The sequence below is a fragment of the Narcine bancroftii genome, chromosome 1 (genome assembly GCF_036971445.1).
Source record: "Narcine bancroftii isolate sNarBan1 chromosome 1, sNarBan1.hap1, whole genome shotgun sequence".
Classification (NCBI taxonomy): domain Eukaryota; kingdom Metazoa; phylum Chordata; class Chondrichthyes; order Torpediniformes; family Narcinidae; genus Narcine; species Narcine bancroftii.
The window spans coordinates 233,748,065-233,768,191 of NC_091469.1; the positions used below are offsets into that span (position 1 = coordinate 233,748,065).

Genomic DNA, 20,127 nt, shown 5'->3' on the forward strand with positions numbered 1-20,127 from the left:
CGCAATACTGGCCCCACCCTTTACACCCATGGTTCGTGTGCCGTGGCCAAGCAAGCTGGGACGTGGCAGCGAGGTCCTTGGGTCGTAGGTTTTATATCGGAGTGGCCTTCTCCTATGCAGGTTTCTTACCCGGGCTGGAGGGGTCTGCCTCCCCTCCTAGGTCGGTCCATACTGCCCGGACCGGGGCCGAGGCCGCCGCAGTTCACCCTGTGCCTGGACAGGAGCAAGGGGGAGACGGCGGCCCCAGTCCGGGCACAGGGAGAGCAGCAGCGGCCCCGGCCCCGGTCCGGGCGAAGGGTAGACGGCGGCGGCCCCGATCCGGGCAGGAGCAAGGGGGAGACGGCGGCCCCAGTCCGGGCACAGGGAGAGCAGCAGCGGCCCCGGCCCCGGTCCGGGCGAAGGGTAGACGGCGGCGGCCCCGATCCGGGCAGGAGCAAGGGGGAGACGGCGGCCCCAGTCCGGGCACAGGGAGAGCAGCAGCGGCCCCGGCCCCGGTCCGGGCGAAGGGTAGACGGCGGCGGCCACGATACGGGCAGGAGCAAGGGGGAGATGGCGGCCCCGGCCTTGGTCGAGTGAGGCAGGCGGAGGCCCCGGTCCGGACAGGGAGTGGGAGGCGGCGGCCCCAGTCCAGGCACAGGGAGAGCAGCAGCGGCCCCGGCCCCGGTCCGGGCGAAGGGTAGACGGCGGCGGCCCCGATACGGGCAGGAGCAAGGGGGAGACGGCGGCCCCGGCCTCGGTCGAGTGAGGCAGACGGAGGCCCCGGTCCGGGCAGGGAGTGGGAGGCGGTGGCCCCAGTCCAGGCACAGGGTCCAGAATCTAATGTACAGCAAATTGACGTGGGATTATGGATGGGGGGGGGGGGGGTCACAGGACTATGATTACCATATCTTAGGAAATACTACTTAGCAGCCCAGTTGAGGTTCCTCACATCTTTATTTGAAGGTGACCCACAACAATGGGTTAACAAAGTATGGGGGAGAAGAAGACAAATACCAAATTAAAAGGTAAAAGAATGGATAACCCCATTCTAAAAAATTTTATAAGAATCTGGAAGGAAGTTAATGATTGTATTGGTAAAGATATTGTAATATCGCCAAAAGCACCCTTGATATGCAAGGAGTTGATGCCTATGAACTTAGGCAACAAAATTTTGGATATTTGGCATCAGAAGGGAATCCAAAATATCGAGGACTGTTATGAAAATAGACAGCTTATTTCCTTCGAACAACGGAAGGATAAATATGATTTGCCTAATGGAACCTTTCACTATTTTCTCCAGTTAAGATCCTTCCTGAGGGAAAAAAATGGGGCCCTACAATAACCCCACCTGAAGAGAATGAGGTGGAAGGGTTACTTCAACTTGAAGGTGCTCCCAAATTTATATCTAGGATATACTCTGTGCTTCAAAATGAGAGAGGTGGGAGTTGAACTTGGGAATAACAATCAATGAAGAGTGTTGGTCAGCTTTATGTAGGGAGAGCATGACATCAGTGATCAATGCCAGACTTAGATTGATAGAATACAATTTCCTACACCAATTATATCTCACACTACTAAAATTACATAAAGGAAAAACAAGGATATTGGAAATGTGCTTTAGATGTGGGTTAGAAATTAATACTTTTATGCACTCCACATGGACGTGCGCGAAGGTGAGACCTTTTGGCTTGAATTAACTAATATATTAACTAGGATTATGGGGGAAATCTTCCCACTGGACCCTGAGTTTTATTTATTGGGAAACCTGGAGGACATGGCAGAAAATTAACAAAATTTCAAATTAAATTTGTAGATATTGTCTTATCAGTAGCAAAAAAATTGTATTGCAATCACCTGAAAGCCCAACTTCCCCCAGTCATCCCATTTATATTAAAAAAATCCTCTGCATTCTCTATTTTATCCAATTCTATTTTCACCCATGCAGGTTTATCTCCTTCCTAAAAACAGAAGGTAAGAAATCTCATCTGAGTTGCTCGATAATAATTTTTTTAAATTAGGGAGTCGTAAATCTCCCAGCTCATATTTCCAGCTTAGCTTTTCTATAGAGTAATTCGACATCTTACCATTCCAAATAAATTTTCTAACATATTTGTTTAACTCATGAAAATATCTCTCAGATAATGGTATGGGCAGTATTTGAAAGAGATATTGTACTCTTGGAAAAGTATTCATTTTAATACAATTAACTCTTCCCACTAGTGTTATAGGTAAGACTGTCCATTTGCTGAGATCTTCTTCAATCTTTTTGATAGTAAATAATTCAATTTGTATGAATTTTAAAAATTATTATATGTACGTAGTCCTAAACATTTTATCTCATTTGTTGGCCATTAAAATAGGGTATCTCTTTGACACTGAGTATAGTTTCCTCCTATAAGAGGCATCATTTCACTCTTATCCAAATTTATTTTATAACCTGAAACTTTTCCATATTCTTACAATTTCAAGTACAATTCTGTAAAGAGTTTGCTGGTACTGTCAAATATATCAATACATTGTCAACAAATAAACCAATTTTGCATTTCTCCTAGTTAACCTTAAATCCCTCAATGTCTGAAATGGGTTGCTTCTGCAAGAGGTTCTATAGCTAAAACAAATAAAGCTGGAGATAGTGGACATCCTTGTCTACTAGATCTTGACAACTGGAATGATGTGGAAATTTGTCCATTAGTCGCTATTTTATCTTTTGATTTATTTTATGGTGGCTTAATCCAATTCACACAAAAAAAAGACCTAATCCCATTCCAATCTATCAAATGCTTTTACTACATCTAATGTACAGCACCACTCAGATCACCTAGCTCTCTTTTGTTCTAAATGAATTATAATAATCAACCTGCTGACATTATTCACAAAGCCTGTTGGGTCCATATTAATCAATTTCAGAAAAGTTTTGCCAATCTATTTGCCAAAGCTTTGGCAATAATCTTACAATTGGAATTTAACAATGAAATAAGTCTAGAACAGGGGTGTCAAACTCAAATTCACGGAGGGCCAAAATTAAAAACTTGGACTAAGTCGAGGGCCGAACTAAATATTTATTGAAAATTTTCAACGACATCTGCATGTTTTCTCTTCTTTCAACATATGTAATGTTAAACTTTAGGATATAACTTTAGGAGGATAATGTTACAGGTCAGGAGTAGGTAGCTCAAGTTCACCCTTTGCTTGATCTGAGGGAAACCTATTTGGTCCCTGTGGAGATGTAGTCAGCATTCACAGGCTGTGTCCATTTTGGCCTGCATCAGGACTCAGCATTTCCTGCTCACTCCTCAGGCTCTAGGCCTCTATTCACCCTCGACCCACCATCCCTCTACCTGACCAGTCCTTTACCCAACCTCTACTCACCCATCACTCCACTCGCTCTGCCTCTACCCACCCCATCCTATACACGCCCCTCTACTGCCTCTCCCCTCAACCTGTTCCTCCCTCTACCCATCTTTCACCCTCTAATCACCCCTCCCCTACTTGCCCTGCCCCTCCCCTTTTACCTCTTCCCTATCCACCCCTCCTTCTACTCATTCCTCCCTCTAACTGCCCCTCGCACCACCATAACTTCCCCTGCCCATTACTCCTCACCTATACCCTCTGCCCACCCCTGCTTACCCACCCACTCAGGCCCAGCGCGCTGCTGATCAGCCTTTGCGGACAGCCACCATCTCTCTTCACGTGCAGGGCCGAACCAGCTGTCCCTGGGGTCCGCGCGGGTGCAAGCGCTGAAGGCCGTGGCGACCGGGAGAAGTGCTCGCGCTGTGGAAAGGCCGTCCGGTGCCAGTCGCGTGGGGCTCGCGCTGCCCGGGGGCCCTGCACAGCCTGCCATGCCCGTCGCACCGACAGGAAATCACAGGCGCTCGCCAATCTGCCGCACCGCTCGACAGGTGGGAGAAGTGACTGGTTGTGCGGGGAGCCTTCCAACTGGCTTGCCGGCTGATGACATCGACAGACTTCTCGTGTTACAATGGGGAAGGATGTGCAATGAAGGGGGAGGATGGTGGGGGTGACATTACCAAAAATCAGCATCGGGTCTCGCTGCAGGGCGGGCCACCTCTAATACATTTTTGAAATGATCTTGCGGGCCAAATATAATTATATCGCGGGCCAGAGTTTGACATGTGTGGTCTAGAAGATGATGGTTTCAACAGATCTCTATCTTTTTTGGAATCAAAATTACAATTGGAAATGATTCCAGGAGAGTATGTGTTTCAGATGCCTGATTTAACACCTCCATAAATAGAGGAATCAACAAATCTTTAGATTATTTATAAAATTCATGTGGGAAACCATCTTTCCCTGGAGATTTATAGCTTTGCAATGAATTCAGTGCATCCCTGACCTTCTTCTGAGTAAAAGAAGTATTTTTTCCACCTGAATTTCCAAATCTAACCGTTGAAGTCTTGTTTCTTATTAAAATTCTTCTATTGTACTAACATCTCTTTGGGATTCTGATTGATAAAATTTAGAGTAAAATTGTTTAAAAGCCTTATTAATTTCTTTAAGTTTATTACTTGTCACATTTGTATCTGTTTTTAATCACATTTATTGTTCTTGAGACATGCTTTCAACTGCCAAGAAAATACTTTATGGGCTCTTTCACCCAATTCATAATATTTCTGTTTAGTTCTTGTTATCACTTTTTCCATTCTCTATGTTTGTAATGTATTCAAGTTTTTTTTTAAATAAATTGTCTATGTTTTTCTTCAGACCCCTCATTTGCAGGTTTTTGTTTTAAGTTAGTTTTTGTTTTTCCAATTTTCCACCTCTCTTATATATTCCTTTTTAATCTTAGAAATATAACACAATTTGCCCTCTTAAATATGCTTTCAAGTCATCCCATATAATAAATTTATTGGTAGCTGAATTACAGTTAGTCTCACAAAATATCTGAATTTGTCTCCCAATGAGGTCACAAAGTCTGGTCTTTTCAACAATGATGACTATTGTGGCCGTTACTGAGTCTTAGTTGCAGGAGGAACAGCAATGGCAACTTAACTGTCCAGGGTTCTGTTTCTCAGATGTGATAGACAGGAAGGGATGAAGGGGGATAGGTGATTTGCTCATTAGGGAAAACGTCTTGGCAGTGCTCAGACAGGACAGATTAGAAGGGTTCTCTGCTGAGACTACATGAGTGGAACTGGGTAATGAAAAAAGGATAACATAAATATATATTTTTGGCATCCCATTAATCAGCAGGAATTTGAGGAGCAAATGTGGAGCGAGATAGCAGACAGGTGCAAGAAACATAAATTTGTAATAGTGGGTGATTTTGATTTTCTACATTGACAGGGATTCCTGTAAAAGATCTCAATAGGTTTGTCAATTATGTTAATGAAAGTTTCCTTAATCAATATATAGAGTGAGTGCAGTTCTGGGAAGTATTGTATTGAAGAACAGGAAATAAAGGGAGTTATTAATAAACTTAATAATAAAAAGTTCCCATGGACTGATGGGATTCTAAGAGAATCCTACAAGTGTTAAAAGGAAGACCTCTCCCCGATTTTGGCTAAGGTCTATAATTTTGTCATATTGGAAGAAATCCTCCTAAATCGAGGGCAGAGGCTATAATCTCTGTTATTCATAAGGATGGGAAAGACCCCACTAAGTGTGAAGGTTATAGGCCAATAAGTCTTTCATGTAATGATCAAAAGATACTTCAGAGAATTCAATGGGTTTTAACACCGTTGATACACCCTATTCAAATAAGATTTATACCTGGTAGACAGGGAGAAAATAACATCAGGTGTGTTCTTAACATTATGCCATATACAAAAAAGAAACATCAGACATCTATGATACTTAGTTTAGATGCGCAAAATGTTCTCAATAGAGTAGGTCGGGTCTATCTCAAGCATACATTAGACAAGATGGGGTTTCACCCGAAATTTATAAAATGGGTGAAAGTAATATATTTAAACTCAAGGTCAAATGTGGAGTTGGGCAGGAAGACAGTTTGAGACCCCTGCTCTTCAATATATGATTAGAGCCACTTGCTGAAATTATTAAACAAGAAGGGTATAAAAGATGATAGAGGGGTGGAATGCAAGATACCCCTATTTGCAAATGATATCGTGCTGTATGTGACCGACCCTATTTCTTCAGTGCCTTGCATGATGTAAATTTTAAAAGAATATTAAGTAATATCTGGTTATAAAATTAATGACTCAAAATTGGAAGCAATGATGCTATTGGGTCTGTAGCCATCACAATTAGATAACCAGGTCAGGTTTCATTGGTCTTGAGAGGGCTTCAGATACCTAGGCGTTATTATCACTCCCTCCATTTTAAAACTGTATGAAGCCAATTATAGAAAGTTACTGAAGGAGATAAAGGGAAATATGTTCAGATGGGAGATTCTCCCCTTATTGGTAGAATTGATAGAATTGAAACTGTCCAAATGAATGTTTTGCTCAGACTGATTTTTTTAATTCCAATCTTTGATGGTAGGAGTAAGCATGATAGCATTTAAAGGTCTTGACAAATTGATATCAAGGCTTGTATAGCAAAATAAAAAACCTAGAGTTAGACTTAAGACTTAACATAACATAACATAACAATTACAGCACGGAAACAGGCCATTAGGCCCTTCTAGTCCGCACCGAACCAAACACCCCTTTCTATTCCCACCTCCCTGCACAATGCCCATAACCCTCCATCTTCTTCTCATCCATATACCTGTCCAACCTTTTCTTAAATAATACAATTGACTCCGCCGCCACTATTTCTCCCGGAAGATCATTCCACACGGCTACCACTCTCTGAGTAAAGAAGTTCCCCCTCATGTTACCTCTAAACCTCTGTCCCTTAACTCTTAACTCATGTCCTCTTGTTTTAATCTTTCCTCCTCTTAACGGAAATAGTCTATCCACATCCACTCTGTCTATCCCTTTCATAATCTTAAATACTTCTATCAAATCCCCTCTCAACCTTCTACGCTCCAAAGAATAAAGACCTAATCTGTCCAATCTCTCCCTATACTCTAGATGCTTAAACCCAGGTAACATTCTGGTAAACCTTCTCTGCACTCTCTCCACTCTGTTTATATCCTTCCTATAATTAGGCGACCAGAACTGCACACAGAACTCCAAATTAGGCCGCACCAACGTCTTATACAATCTCAACATCACCTCCCAACTCCTATATTCCATGCAATGATTGATAAAGGCCAGCATACTAAAAGCCTTCTTCACCACCCTATTCACGTGAGTTTCTACCTTCAGGGAACGATGTACCGTCACTCCTAAATCTTTCTGCTCTTCTGTATTCCTCAATGCTCTCCCATTTACCACGTATGTCCTATTCTGATTCTTCTTACCAAAATGAAGCACCTCACACTTATCAGCATTAAATTCCATCTGCCATTTTTCAGCCCACTTTTCTAAGCAGCCCAAATCCCTCTGCAATCCTTGAAAACCTTCTTCATTATCCACTATTCCACCTATCTTAGTATCGTCTGCATATTTACAAAAAGGGGGCCTTAATTTGCCCAACATATAATATTAGTACTGAGCAGCACAGCTGAGGACTCTGATAACATGGATAACAAATGATATGGAAATAGGTTGGATGAGTATAGAACAAAATTCATGCCCCAGTATTTCTCTGGAAGGGCTATCATTCCTAAACCAAGCAAATTGGAAGAAATTAAGAATAGACAATGAATGGATTACATTCACAATGAAAACTTGGTTGGCTAGTAAAAAACATCTCAATCTTTTTAACTCTTGAATATAATTTAAAAATAGTAGATATTCCAGAATTCCAGCTGGAAAAGTAGATAACGGCTTTAGAAAATGGACAGATAAAGGGCTAACTATTGTGGATCAAGTATTATGTGTGGAAACTTTGAAATCATATGAATATCTTCAGAAAAAAATTAGTTTGTCAGGGATGGATTTTTTTTAGATTTCTTCAAGTGCAGCACGACTTATAGACACATGCAGATTAGGAGCAGGTATGTAAACTCCACTAGAAAAGATTTTCATGCTGACTATGGAGGGAGTGATAAAGAAGAACCTGATAGCTCAATTATACAAATGGCTTCAAGATAACGTAACAGGAAATAAAACAGAAATGGGAATTAGAATGAATATTTGTGTTACAGATGGAATAAGGGAAATGTCATGCCTTGATGGTCACAAATTAACAAGTAGTCCTAGCTGGAGGGAGTTTCAATGGAAAATTAAAATGAGAGTATTTCAGAAATATGTTGGTGAGAATGCGGGAAGATTGGCGATCATACCCATATATTTTGGGACTGTCCAAAACTATATCAATATTGGAGAGATATTCAGGTGGAAATTAAGAAAATCATGGGAGTATATCTACCTTTGGAGCCAGCATATTTTATTTTGGGAGTGACTCTAGAGGATATAGATACCAAAACCCAGACATGACTACTTGGGGTGTTGCTGTTGATCGCAAAGAAGATGATGACAGTATTATGGAGAAATGTAAAACCACCAAATCTCCAACTATGGAGTGAAGATTAAAAAGTGCATATTCGATCGAAAGCATAACAGCTAAACTCCAACTAAGGAATGATGTGTTCAACATCAAGTGGTCATCGGTAATACTAGATTAAGGATATAACCTCTCTGTAATCTCAGCAGTGGGAAGGAGTTTGACTGGTGCACTCTATGTGTAATTGGAGTAATGTATACAGATGAGATGGAAATTGTACGTAAGTGCATATACAGTATAGTGATGACACAGTGATAAATTCAATAAGATTTACTCTGACCCCCTCCTCTTTAAGCTTAAAGTGTCACATTGGGCATATGAAGAAGTATATGGTTAAATATATAAGTGACTGCCTATTGGTTAGAATGAGGTTAACTGGGTGCCTAAATCTGGAATGCTTCCATGAACAGAACTCACATATAGATAGATTGATGTGTTGTATACATCTGTCAGGTAATTTATATATTTTGTTTGCATGCTCAGATGATATGACCGCATAAGGAATTAAAAGTTAAGTTAAAAAAAAATACTGGATCTCCAATTAGGAAATGAGACCAGGTGGATGACAAAAGTGTGTGCAAGGGAACATTTTGGATCTTGTGATAATTATAGAAAAGGGTAGATCTGGTCCTCCGGTTGAGATTCTAAATTGGAGAAAGGCCAATTTTCAATGTATCAGAGTGGATCAGTTTGTTTTCTGGCAAGTTCTATGCTTGGTAAATGGGAGGCTTTCAAAGGTGAAATTTGGAAAGTACAGAGTTTGCATGTTCCTGTCAGAATTAAAGCGAAGACTAAAAGGTATAGGGAACCTTGATTTTGAAGAGATATTGAGGCCTTGGTTAAGAATAAACAAAGTGCATAAAAGGTACAAGCAACAAGGAACAAATGAGGTTTTTGAGGAGAAATAAGAAATACAAGAAAACACTTAAGAAGGAAATCAGGAGGAGTATTGAGGCATGAGGTGGCTTTGGCAGACAAGGTGAAGGAAAATCCTGAGGGATTCAATGGATATATTATGAAGAAAAGGATACCGAGGCAAAATTGGTCCGTTTGAAGATCAGATTGATCATCTATGCATGGTGCAAAAAGAGAAGGGGAAAATCTTAAAATGCATATTTGGCATCCATATATACTTGGAGAAGATACAGAGTCTATAGAAGTGAGATGAAACAGCAGTATGGTAATGATCTGGGACAAGTTATAGAGGAGGGTGCTTACTAGCCTGAGGCAAAACAAAAATATGGACAAATCCCCAGGGTCTGACAAGATATTCCCTCTGAATTTGAGGGAGGCTGGTGTAAAAATTGCAGTGGCTCTTTAAAATGACCTTAACCATGGGTGAGGTACTGAAGAATTGGAGGAAAGTTGATGTTGTCCTATTGTTTAAGAAAGGTCTGGGAATAATCGAGGTGAATATAGGATAGTAAGCCTGGCAGTAGTTGTGGGTGAGTTATTGAAAGGTATCTTAAGAGACCAGAAATACAAGTATTTGGAGAGACAGGGATAGTCAACATGGCTGTGAGGTAGGTCATGTCTCACTGATCTTTGAATTTTTTGTGGCGCTTACTAGGAAAGTGGATGTCATCAATATGGGCCCTTTGACAAGGTCCTGCATGGGAGGTTGGTCAAGATGTTTCATCACTCGGTATCCAACTTGAGCTAGGAAATTGGATTAGACCTTGTCTTTGCGGGAGAAGCCAGAGAGTGGTGGTCAATGACTGGAGGCCTCCGACCTGTGGTGGACCTCGGGGATCGGTGCTGGTCATTGCTGTTTGTCGTCTATATCAATGATCTGGATGATAATGTGGTGAACTGGATAAGCAAGTTTGCTGATAACAGTGAGATTGGGCGTACAGTGGACAGCGAGGAAGGCTTTCAAAGCTTGTAGAGGAATCTAAACCAGCTGGAAAAATGAGCTGTGAAGTGGGAGCTAGAATTTAATGTGGTAAGTGTGAGGTTTGGGAGGATAAACTTGTACTGTAAACAGTTGGGCACTGAGGACTGCAATAGAACAGAGGGATCTGGGAATACAAATGCATAATTCTATGAAAGTAGTATCGCAGGTAGATAAGGTCATAAAGAGATCTTTGGCACATTGGTCTTAGTATATCAATGTATTGTATCGGTGTTGGGATGTTACATTGAAATTGTAAAAGTCATTGCCGTATTGTGTGCAGTATTTCCCCCAAGATCCACAAACCCAAATGTTCCAGCAGACCCATCATGTCCGCGAGCACCTGCCCCACCAAATTGGCCTCCGTTTACCTTAGCTCTGTTTCGTCCCCCCAGTCCGGTCCCTCCCAACCTTCTTCCAGGACACTTCACATGTCCAACATCACTTCAACCACTTCCAGTTTCCTGAACTCAATCACCTCATGTTTACCAAGGATATCCAATATCTATACATCTCCATCCAGCATACTAAAGGCATCAAAGCCCTTCCTTTCTCTCTGGACAACAGAACCAACCAGTCCTCTTCCACCACCACCCTCTTCCAGCTGACAGAACTTGTTCTCAACCTCAATAATTTCTCCTTTGACTCATCCCACTTTTTTCAGGTCTAAGTCATAGCCATGAGTACCTGCGTGGGCCCCAGTTATGCCTGCCTGCCTTTTTGTTGGCTATGTGGAGCAATCCATGCCACAAGCCTACACAGACAAGGCCCCTCAACTCTTCCTCCACTACATGACTACTTTGGTGCTGCCTCATCCACCTATGATGAGCTCGTTGACCATCCATTTTGCTGCCAACTTCCACCCCGACCTCAAATTCACTTGACCCATCCTAGCAACACTCTTCCTTTCCTTGATCTGTCTCCTTCTTAGGAGACAAACTCTTGACAGACATCTTCTACACAGCTACCTTGTCTACACCTCTTCTGACACTATCCCCCTAGAAGGATTCCATTCCATTCTCTCAATTCCTCTGACTCCATTTTGTCTGCACCCAGGACGAGGACTTCCATGTCAAATCATCACAGATGTCCTCCTTCTTCAATCAATGGGGTTTTCTCTCCACCACCATCATCTTGGCCTCACCCACAGAGCCTTCATCTCCCCTGTTCCCTTCTGCCCCACAAGTAACAAGGAAAGGATTTCTCCTGTCCTCACCTACCACCCCACCAGCCTCTGCTATTTCTGCTGACAACTACATCATCCCACCACCAGACACATTCCCCTTCCACCTTCTGCAGGGATTGCTCCCTTTGTGACTCCCTTGTCCACCCCTCGCTCCCCACCAATTGTCCCCTTGGTATCTACATTTGTGACTGCAGGAGATGCTTCACTTGTGCCCATACCTTCTGACTCACCACCATTCAGGGCTCCAAACAGTCCTTCCAAGTGTAGCAACATTTCACTTGTGAATCTGCAGGGGTCACCTACTGTATCCGGTGCTCCCATTGTGGTCTCCTTTACATTGGAGAGACTAGGAGCAATCTGGGAGATCACTTTGTTGAGCTCCTTGGCTCTGTCCACCACAATAGTGGCCACCCATTTCAATTCTCCATCCCATTCCCTTGCTGACATGTCTGTCCATGGTGTCATGCACTGCCAGACTGAGACATCCCACAAACTGGAGTAACAACATCTGACTCTGCACCCTCCAACCAGATGGCATTAATATTGATTTCTCTGGCTTTTGTTAAACAACACCACCTCCCCACCCCCACTCATTCACTTCCTCCCCATCACCTTCCCCCAGCTCTGTCTCTTACCCTGTCTCCTTTTGCACAGATATAATCAATTCTCATTTCTCCTCCATCATATCCAATTAACACCTTTGTTGGTCTGGACTCCTTCCCCAGCCAGCACTATCAGTATTCTGGGATTTCCTGTGTTTTGCTCATTCTTCATTCTTTGGTCCATAACGTCAGCAATATAAATTTGTCTCCTAAGGACACTGAAAGACCGACTGAGATTGTCCAGTATTTTGGTGTGTTTTTACTACAATCACAGCATCTTTCGTGTTTCACTCAGTTTTGGCCACCTACCTGTAGAAAAGATATCAATAAGATTGAAAGAATGCAGAGAGATTTACAAAGATGTGGTCAGGACTTGAAGAGATGAGTTATTGGGAACGGGTTAAATGGGTTAAGATTTTATTCACTGGAGTGTCTGAGAATGAGGGAAGATTCGATAGTTATACAAAATTTATGAAGGTATAGATGGGTAAAAAGCCTGCAAGCCTGCAAGCAGGCTTTTTCCACTGAGGTTGGGTGAGATAAGAACTAGAGGACATGGGTTAAGGCTGAAAGGTGAAATGTTGAAGGGGAGATTAGGGAAAACCTTCACTCAGAGGGTGGTGAGAGTGTGGAAGCCAGCTGAGGTGGTGGATGAGATTCAATTTCAACATTAAAGAGAAATTTGGATAGGTATGGAGGGCTAGGGTCTGTGTGCAGGACAATAGGATTAAGCAGAAAAATAGTTCCAGATGGAGTACCTGGGTTGAAGATCCTGTTTCTGTGTCATAGTGGACTATGGTTCCAATCCTATTTTTAAAATATCCAAAAATTGCAACACTTTACCAGCTAACTTTGTCTGGCTAGGAGTTCACCAACTATTTCCTTTTGGTTGTAAATGCCAACCTTCTGCACTCTTTCAGTCTATTAATATTTTTCCTGTAGGTACATTGCCAAAACTGCACACTAATGACTTTTACCACCTCAATATAACATTCCAACTCCTGTATAATACTTTGATCTTCATAGATCAATGTGCCAAAGGTCTCTTTATGACTGTATCTACCTGTGATACCACTTTCATGCTTTCATGCTCAAAAATTACCAAGACTGAATTAAAATGTCTCTTTAAGGTTTTCAATATATTCTCATATGATACATGTTCAGCAATCTATGGTGTGATAGACTTTCCAGGAATAAAATCACCTTCTCAGTTGTGGCCATATTTCATATTTCTGTGTTCAGCCTCAGGAACATTTCCACTTATTCTACATATAGCTGAGACAACTTGTAAATCTCAAGCTCACCAGTGTACCCCAGTCCATTTCCTTTGCAAACAGTGTTGTCTGTTTCCTGCACGCTCGGCCACTGTCCTGCTATTATTGCAAGTGGAGTGTAGTGTATATAACCTTAATCACGCTGCTGCTTGTGAAGGCAACTAACAGGTAGAGTAATCAAAAAAAATCCTTTATTGAAGGCAGTAAATGTCCACTAAAGAGACCAATATATTACAATCATATCATATGGCACACTCAAGTGTGCTTTGGGAATGGCAGGCATCGTTGGAACTGCAATAAAATCAATGACTTAAAACAACACTTCCTACCATCGTCTCCCTGGCTGAGCTGACTCACAGTCACTTCCACCAGAAGCAGTTCGCCGTTTATGATGAGGGAACTTTGGTGATTTGTTGCGTTCATTTGGAGAAATGTATAATCCACTGAAAAGAAGCAATCCAGTAGATAAATAGATTAAGGACAAAATTACAAACTATATTCAATGGTTTTGTAACTAAGGTACTTCGTGGGTAATCCCTTGTTATACATAATTTTCTGGTCAGGCACACCTATTGGCCGGTTTTACCTGTGGCCCCCTCCCTACATGCTCCTGTATAAAGGTGACTGTTATTTTATACTGGCCCCTGCAGCTTAGTGCAGGACAACCAAACAGTATGGATATGCTTGTGTTCTTAAGTGAATAAAAGCCTATTGGTTTCTCTACAATAGTCTTTTGAGTAATTGATGGTGCATCACTTCATGCACAATATGTTTTTTCAGATATAAAGACTTGCCATAGATCAACAGAAGATTGGAAGCTAATATTCTTGTTGTGCAAGATGTTGTGCAAAGGAAAGAAAAAAAGTAGACCTGAGGGTAGAATCTCATTGTACATGAAAAGCTACACTAAAATTGGGACTGCAAAGAGGATCTGAAGCAATTCTCCCTACCAACATTGGAAAAAAATCTTTCATTGGCTCAAGGCTTTTTGTGCATAAACACTACAATGAATGATTTTCCTTGTAATTGCACAATTAACCTTGAGTGGTTTCAGGAGCTGTAGCACCAACCTAAATTTAACTCCATGCTTAAACTTCTTAAAATAACAGCTGTCATGATAGAGTGGTACCACCAGGGGGTGACAGATGGAGTGTGTAGCATTTTGGAAATGCTGTTGCATCTTGGGCAGATTCAAGATGGATGCCTCCACATGAGGTCTGGCATGTGTATATTCTGTCCTTAGTGCTGTTTGTTTAGTTAATAAATCTAGTCATTTTAAGAAGAACTCAAAGGTACCAGGAGTAGAAAAAACAGCCAGCAGTGGAAGAAACAGCCAAGTTCTGTTGTGCACAGGAGAAAAAGAAAAAAAAAGTGTGCATTGGGAATGACAGTAGATATCAGCAGATAATATGAAGGGTTTAAAAGCACCTAACTCTCTAAATTGGACTGGAAACATCGACCACGAGTGGAGGCTGCTTAAGCAAAGGTTTATGCTTTACCTGCAAGTGATTGGAATCAATGGCCAACCGAATACATGGAAGATTGCATTGCTACTTACTGTGACAGGCCCTCAAGCATGAGAGGCTTTCAACGCATTTGTTTTTGTTGAGGCAGAAAACCAGAGCAAATTTGACAAGGTTATCAAGATGTTTGATGAACACTGTTCACCAAAGAAAAATGAAACCTTCGAGAGGTATGAGCTTTGATTTTTTTTTTTAACCGACTTGAAATTAAAAGCAAGAACATGCAAGTTTGGATCGCAGCAAGATTCAATGGTCCGTGATAAAATTGTGTTCGGAATTAATGATAAGAAAGTGAGAGAGAGGTTGCTGTGAGAGACAGAGCTTACCTTAGCTAGAGCTGTGAAGATATGCCACGCCAGTGAACTAGCTCTGCAGCAGGTGAAAAAGTTCAGTGATAGTGTAAAAGCCAGTGAGAATGAAAGCACAGACATAGCCACAATGTCTGGATATAGACACAAACAAAATATGAGACACAGGAAACAACAAAAAGATGGAGAGACATTCAATTATAAATGATGTGGCACTAGACATGCACCAAAGCAATGCCCAGCTTATGGGAAAGTCTGTAATAAGTGCAAAGGGCAGAAACACTATGCAAAGCAATAGTGAAACTAAACAGAGGTAAAAGTGTACACACTTTATAAGACACTGTAGAAGAAACTGCTCTCTGTGATACACTTTTCATGAGCATGGTGGTGCAGGAAATGAATAGTGTTGAGCAGGATAAATGGACTGTGTCATTGCATATAAATTGAACAAATATTCCTTTCATGTTAGACACAGGGACTAAGGTCAATTTGGCTCTGATTGCGACATCAGGGCAATGAAGATAAAGCCATACATTCATGCATATCCTGTACTGCTCAAAGCATACAATGGACAGAGCATCAACACGAATGGCATGAAAACTCAAGGGTTAGAAGAACCATTTACTGATTCGCAAATTAAAATGGCTATGCTGGAAATGCCGAACGGTAAATCGCCTGGTGATGATGGATTTTCGGTTGAATTTTATAAAATTTTTTATGATGATTTATCTACAGTGTTTGGGGGTGTATTACGTCAAGTTGGAGAACATTATGAATTACCTGAGTCTTGTTCTAGTGCTTTAATTACAGTAATTCCTAAAAAAGATAGAGATCATTTGAAAGTATCTTCATATAGACCAATTTCGTTGTTAAATGTAGATTATAAAATAATAGCTAAAATATTAGCGAATTGATTGGCTAAATTTTTACCAAAGTTGATTCATATTGATCAAACAGGTTTTATAAAGAATAAATATGCTTCAGATAACATTTTGTGCGTGATTAGTTTGATTAATAGATTTCAACAAACTTTCAATCATCCGATGGTGATAGCCTTAGATGCAGAAAAATCATTTGATAGAGTTGAATGGAATTTTTTGTTTAAAGTTTTGGAGAAATTTAAGTTTGGTCCTTCCTTTATTGGTTGGATTAGGGCTCTATATAGTAAATCGGTAGTTAGAGTATTGACGAATGGTTTGATTTTGGAATCTTTTAAGTTAACTCAATCAACTCATCAAGGTTGTCCTTTATCATCAGCTTTATTTGCGTTAGTGATTGACCCTTTAGCACAGCTGATGAGACAAAATACACAGATATAAGGTATGAAAGTTTTAGATGAGGAGTATAAAATTAATTTATTTGCTGATGATGTATTGGTGTATTTAACAAACCCAGCTCAGTCACTTTTGCATTTGAAGGAATGTTTAATACAATATGGACGTCTTTCTGGATATAAAGTTAATTGGGAAAAAAGTGAAATATTACCGGTAAGCGAAGGAGATTATTCAGTTTATAAGAATATTATTAATTTGAAATGGACTGATCGAATTAAATATTTGGGTATAATTTTGAATGTTAATTATCAATCTTTATATAAATTAAATTATGCTCCATTCATGAAAAAAATTAAAACTGATTTGATTAAATGGAAAGATTTACCTATTAATTTAATGGGAAGGATATTGGAGGTTTAAAGGTGTGAAAAATTTGGGAGATTGTTTCAAAGAGGGTAAGTTTTTATCTTTTAATCAGATGAGGGAAGATTTTGGTATTGATAAGAATTCTTTATTTCTTTATTATCAAATTCAATCTTTGGTGAAATGTATGTTTGGTAGAGATATGATTTTACCTAAAATAACTACATTTGAGACTTTTCTTATGAGGGTACCAGAGAAGGGTTATATTTCATTTATATATCAAATATTACAGGATGGTATGGATAAAAAGTGTTGGGATAGATCTAAAATTAAATGGGAAGCGGATATTGGTTTTATTTTTTCTGAAGATGATTGGTTAGATATTTGTTATGATAGTGTAACTAGATTGATAAATGCACGTTATGCAATGATTAATTACAATTTTTTACATCAATTATATTTGACACCTGAAAAAAAATAAAAAATATGGTTTTAATGAATCAGATTTGTGTTTTAGATGCGGTGATATGGTTGGAACATTTTTTTCATGCTGTTTGGTTATGTATACATATACAATCTTTTTGGAAGAAAATTCAATTGTTTCTAGAATACCTGTATAAGATTAAAATAGTTTTAGATCCAACAGTATTTTTATTGGGTAGTTTGCAACCTCTGAAAGGTTTGGGATGAGATAAGTTTCAACTTGCTTTTGTATATTTAGCTTTATCCGTAGCGAAAAAATGTTTTGCTAGTACGTGGAAAGATACAAATATGATTGATATTAATAGATGGCATAATGAGATGAAATATTGTTTAATAATGGAAAAAATTACATATGTTTCACATGATAATTATAATTTTTTTATTAATAAGTGGCTGTTATACTCAGAATATTTACATTTCAATTTATATTGATTAGATTTTCATATGTATATTTAACTTTTTTTTTAATATTCTTTCTTTTTTCTTATGGCTCTCCTTAGGAGAGTTGGCTGAAGGGGGGGGGGGTTCTTTTGTTTTATTTTTTTCTCTTTTTTGTCATATATATATAAAAAAAAGTTCATGTTCATGTTTAATTGCTGTATATGTCATATATTATTTTTGAACGAATAAATAAAGTTTTTTAAAAAATCAAGGTGAAAGTTAAAGATAAAGATCACCACCTCAGGTTCTCAGATGGACATGAATAACTGCTTGGTGACAAAGCATATGAAAACTTAAACCTAGTCAAGAGGGTGTACCACATTAACAGTGCCAATGCACAGAACAGCGTAGAGGAAATACTGGATCAATTTCCCGACATCTTCAAGGGATTTGGAGTTCTAAATTCATCTATAAGATAGAGTTAAAAGAGGCTGCACAGCCAGTAATGCACATCCTGAGGCAGGTTCCAGTGCCACTAAAAGATAAGCTCAAGCAGGTACTTGACCCAATGGCGACATCAGGGGTCATAAAGAAAGTGGAGGAGCTACTTGGCACAGATGATGCACCTGCCCTTTTCAGGTCCTTAGTTTTTTTTTTCTTTTGCGTTCCCTTCTTTTCTTTTTAGTGTTTTCTTTTGAATGCCGTTCCCACCGTTATTTCTTTTCATTACAGTTTTGATAGGAGTCATATGCCCCACGATGATTTGGATCGAGATAAGTTTTTGGAATGTATTCGTTGAATATGTATGAATATGCACATGGATGGTTTTGTAAGTTTGTGAAAGCTAAAATAAAATTTTCAAAAAAAAGAAAGCAGAGGAGCCCATAGAATGGGTGAATTCAATGGCGTGTGTCAAAAAGAACGCTGACCTACACTTGTAAATGGATCCAAAATATTTGAACGCCAATATAGAAGGAACTTTATCAGATTCCAACCAGAGATGAAATTGCAAGTGAGGTGGCCGATGCAAAGTTTTTCACTAAATTGGATGCATCCCAGGGTTGCTGGCAAATAAAACGACATGATTATAGCACAAAATACTGTATACTTATACACCATTTGGCTGATACTCCTGTCTGAGGATGCCTTTTGGAATTTCCTCAGCTCCAGAAGTGTTCCACAGGATAGAAGGCATAAATGGGGTACATGTGTACATGGATGACATGATCCCATGGGGATCACACAAAGACAACATAACGAGAGGCTCATCAAAGTGCTACAACACATCTAGAAGTATGGATTAAGGTTAAACAGAGAAAAATGTCAGTTTGGTGTGAAGGAAATCACATTTTTAGGAGATAAACTGTCAGAAGCAGGTACAGAGCCAGACAAGAGCAAGGTGAAAGCAATTTTAGAGATGCCTAGACCCACTGACAAAAAAGGCCTATTGAGAGTGTGGGAATGATTAATTTCATTGGTAAATTCATACCAAACTTGACTTACAAAACAATGTACCTAAGGAAGTTGTTACAGGACAAATGGAAATTCAAGTGGACAGACAACCATGAGGAAAAGTGTGGATGACTGAAGACCATTCTAACTATAGAACCAGTACTTTTGACGCTCTTTGACGTGTCCAGAAAGATGAAAATATCCATGGATGCTTCAAAAGATGGAGTAGGTGCTTGGGAGGCTATAGGAGAAGATTTTGGACCAGTAGGATACGCATCAAGGATGATGGCAACATCTAAATGTCAATATGCTCAGATCAAGAAAGAGTGTCAGGTCTGGTCTATGGATGAGAGAAATTCCACAGTTATGTGTATGATCTACCTATATTCATGGCAGAGACAGACCACAAGCCATTAATAGCAATAATCAAGAAAAATCTCAGTGAAATGTCACTGAGAATCTGAAGACTGAAGATGAGCCTACAACATTATGACTTTGAATTGGTGTACACATCAGGGAAACTTATCGTGTTAGCTGATGCGTTATCCATGGAAACAATGCAGAGTGAAGCACACAATGAGAGCTCCACAGAGACAAATGTAAATCTCCATGTGAATCTGATCACTGAATCTCTTCCTGTGTCTGACATGAAATTCAAGGAGATCACAGCTGAAACAGAAAAGAACACAGTTTTACAGGTCACCTAGAATCTGAATGAAGAATGGCCTAAAGGTGAATGTCAGCCATGCTATAACATCAGAGCTGAGCTGATGTTATAGCAATGGGCTTCTGCTCAGACAGAGCAGAATTGTCATTCGTCAATCACTGTGACATGCTGAAAAGGGTGCACAAGGGGCACCTTGGAATGGAAAATTGCAAGAGGAGGGCCAGAACTGCTGTTTATTGGCCAGGGATAAATTCTGACAATGA

At 40.1% G+C, this 20,127-nt stretch overlaps 1 protein-coding gene across 2 annotated transcripts in view; it reads right to left on the reverse strand.

The window, feature by feature from the left end:
• epb41l4a (erythrocyte membrane protein band 4.1 like 4A) overlaps nucleotides 1-20,127 on the reverse strand; it is a 517,267-nt gene that overhangs the window by 286,958 nt on the left and 210,182 nt on the right. Inside the window, exon 16 of one of the 2 annotated variants that reach the window (XM_069892845.1) lies at nucleotides 13,743-13,856. The exons of the other annotated variant lie outside the window; for it this stretch is intronic. Coding sequence (XP_069748946.1) covers nucleotides 13,743-13,856 — 114 coding nt within the window. The remainder of the gene's footprint in view (nucleotides 1-13,742; nucleotides 13,857-20,127) is intronic. 2 annotated transcript variants of the gene reach the window in all.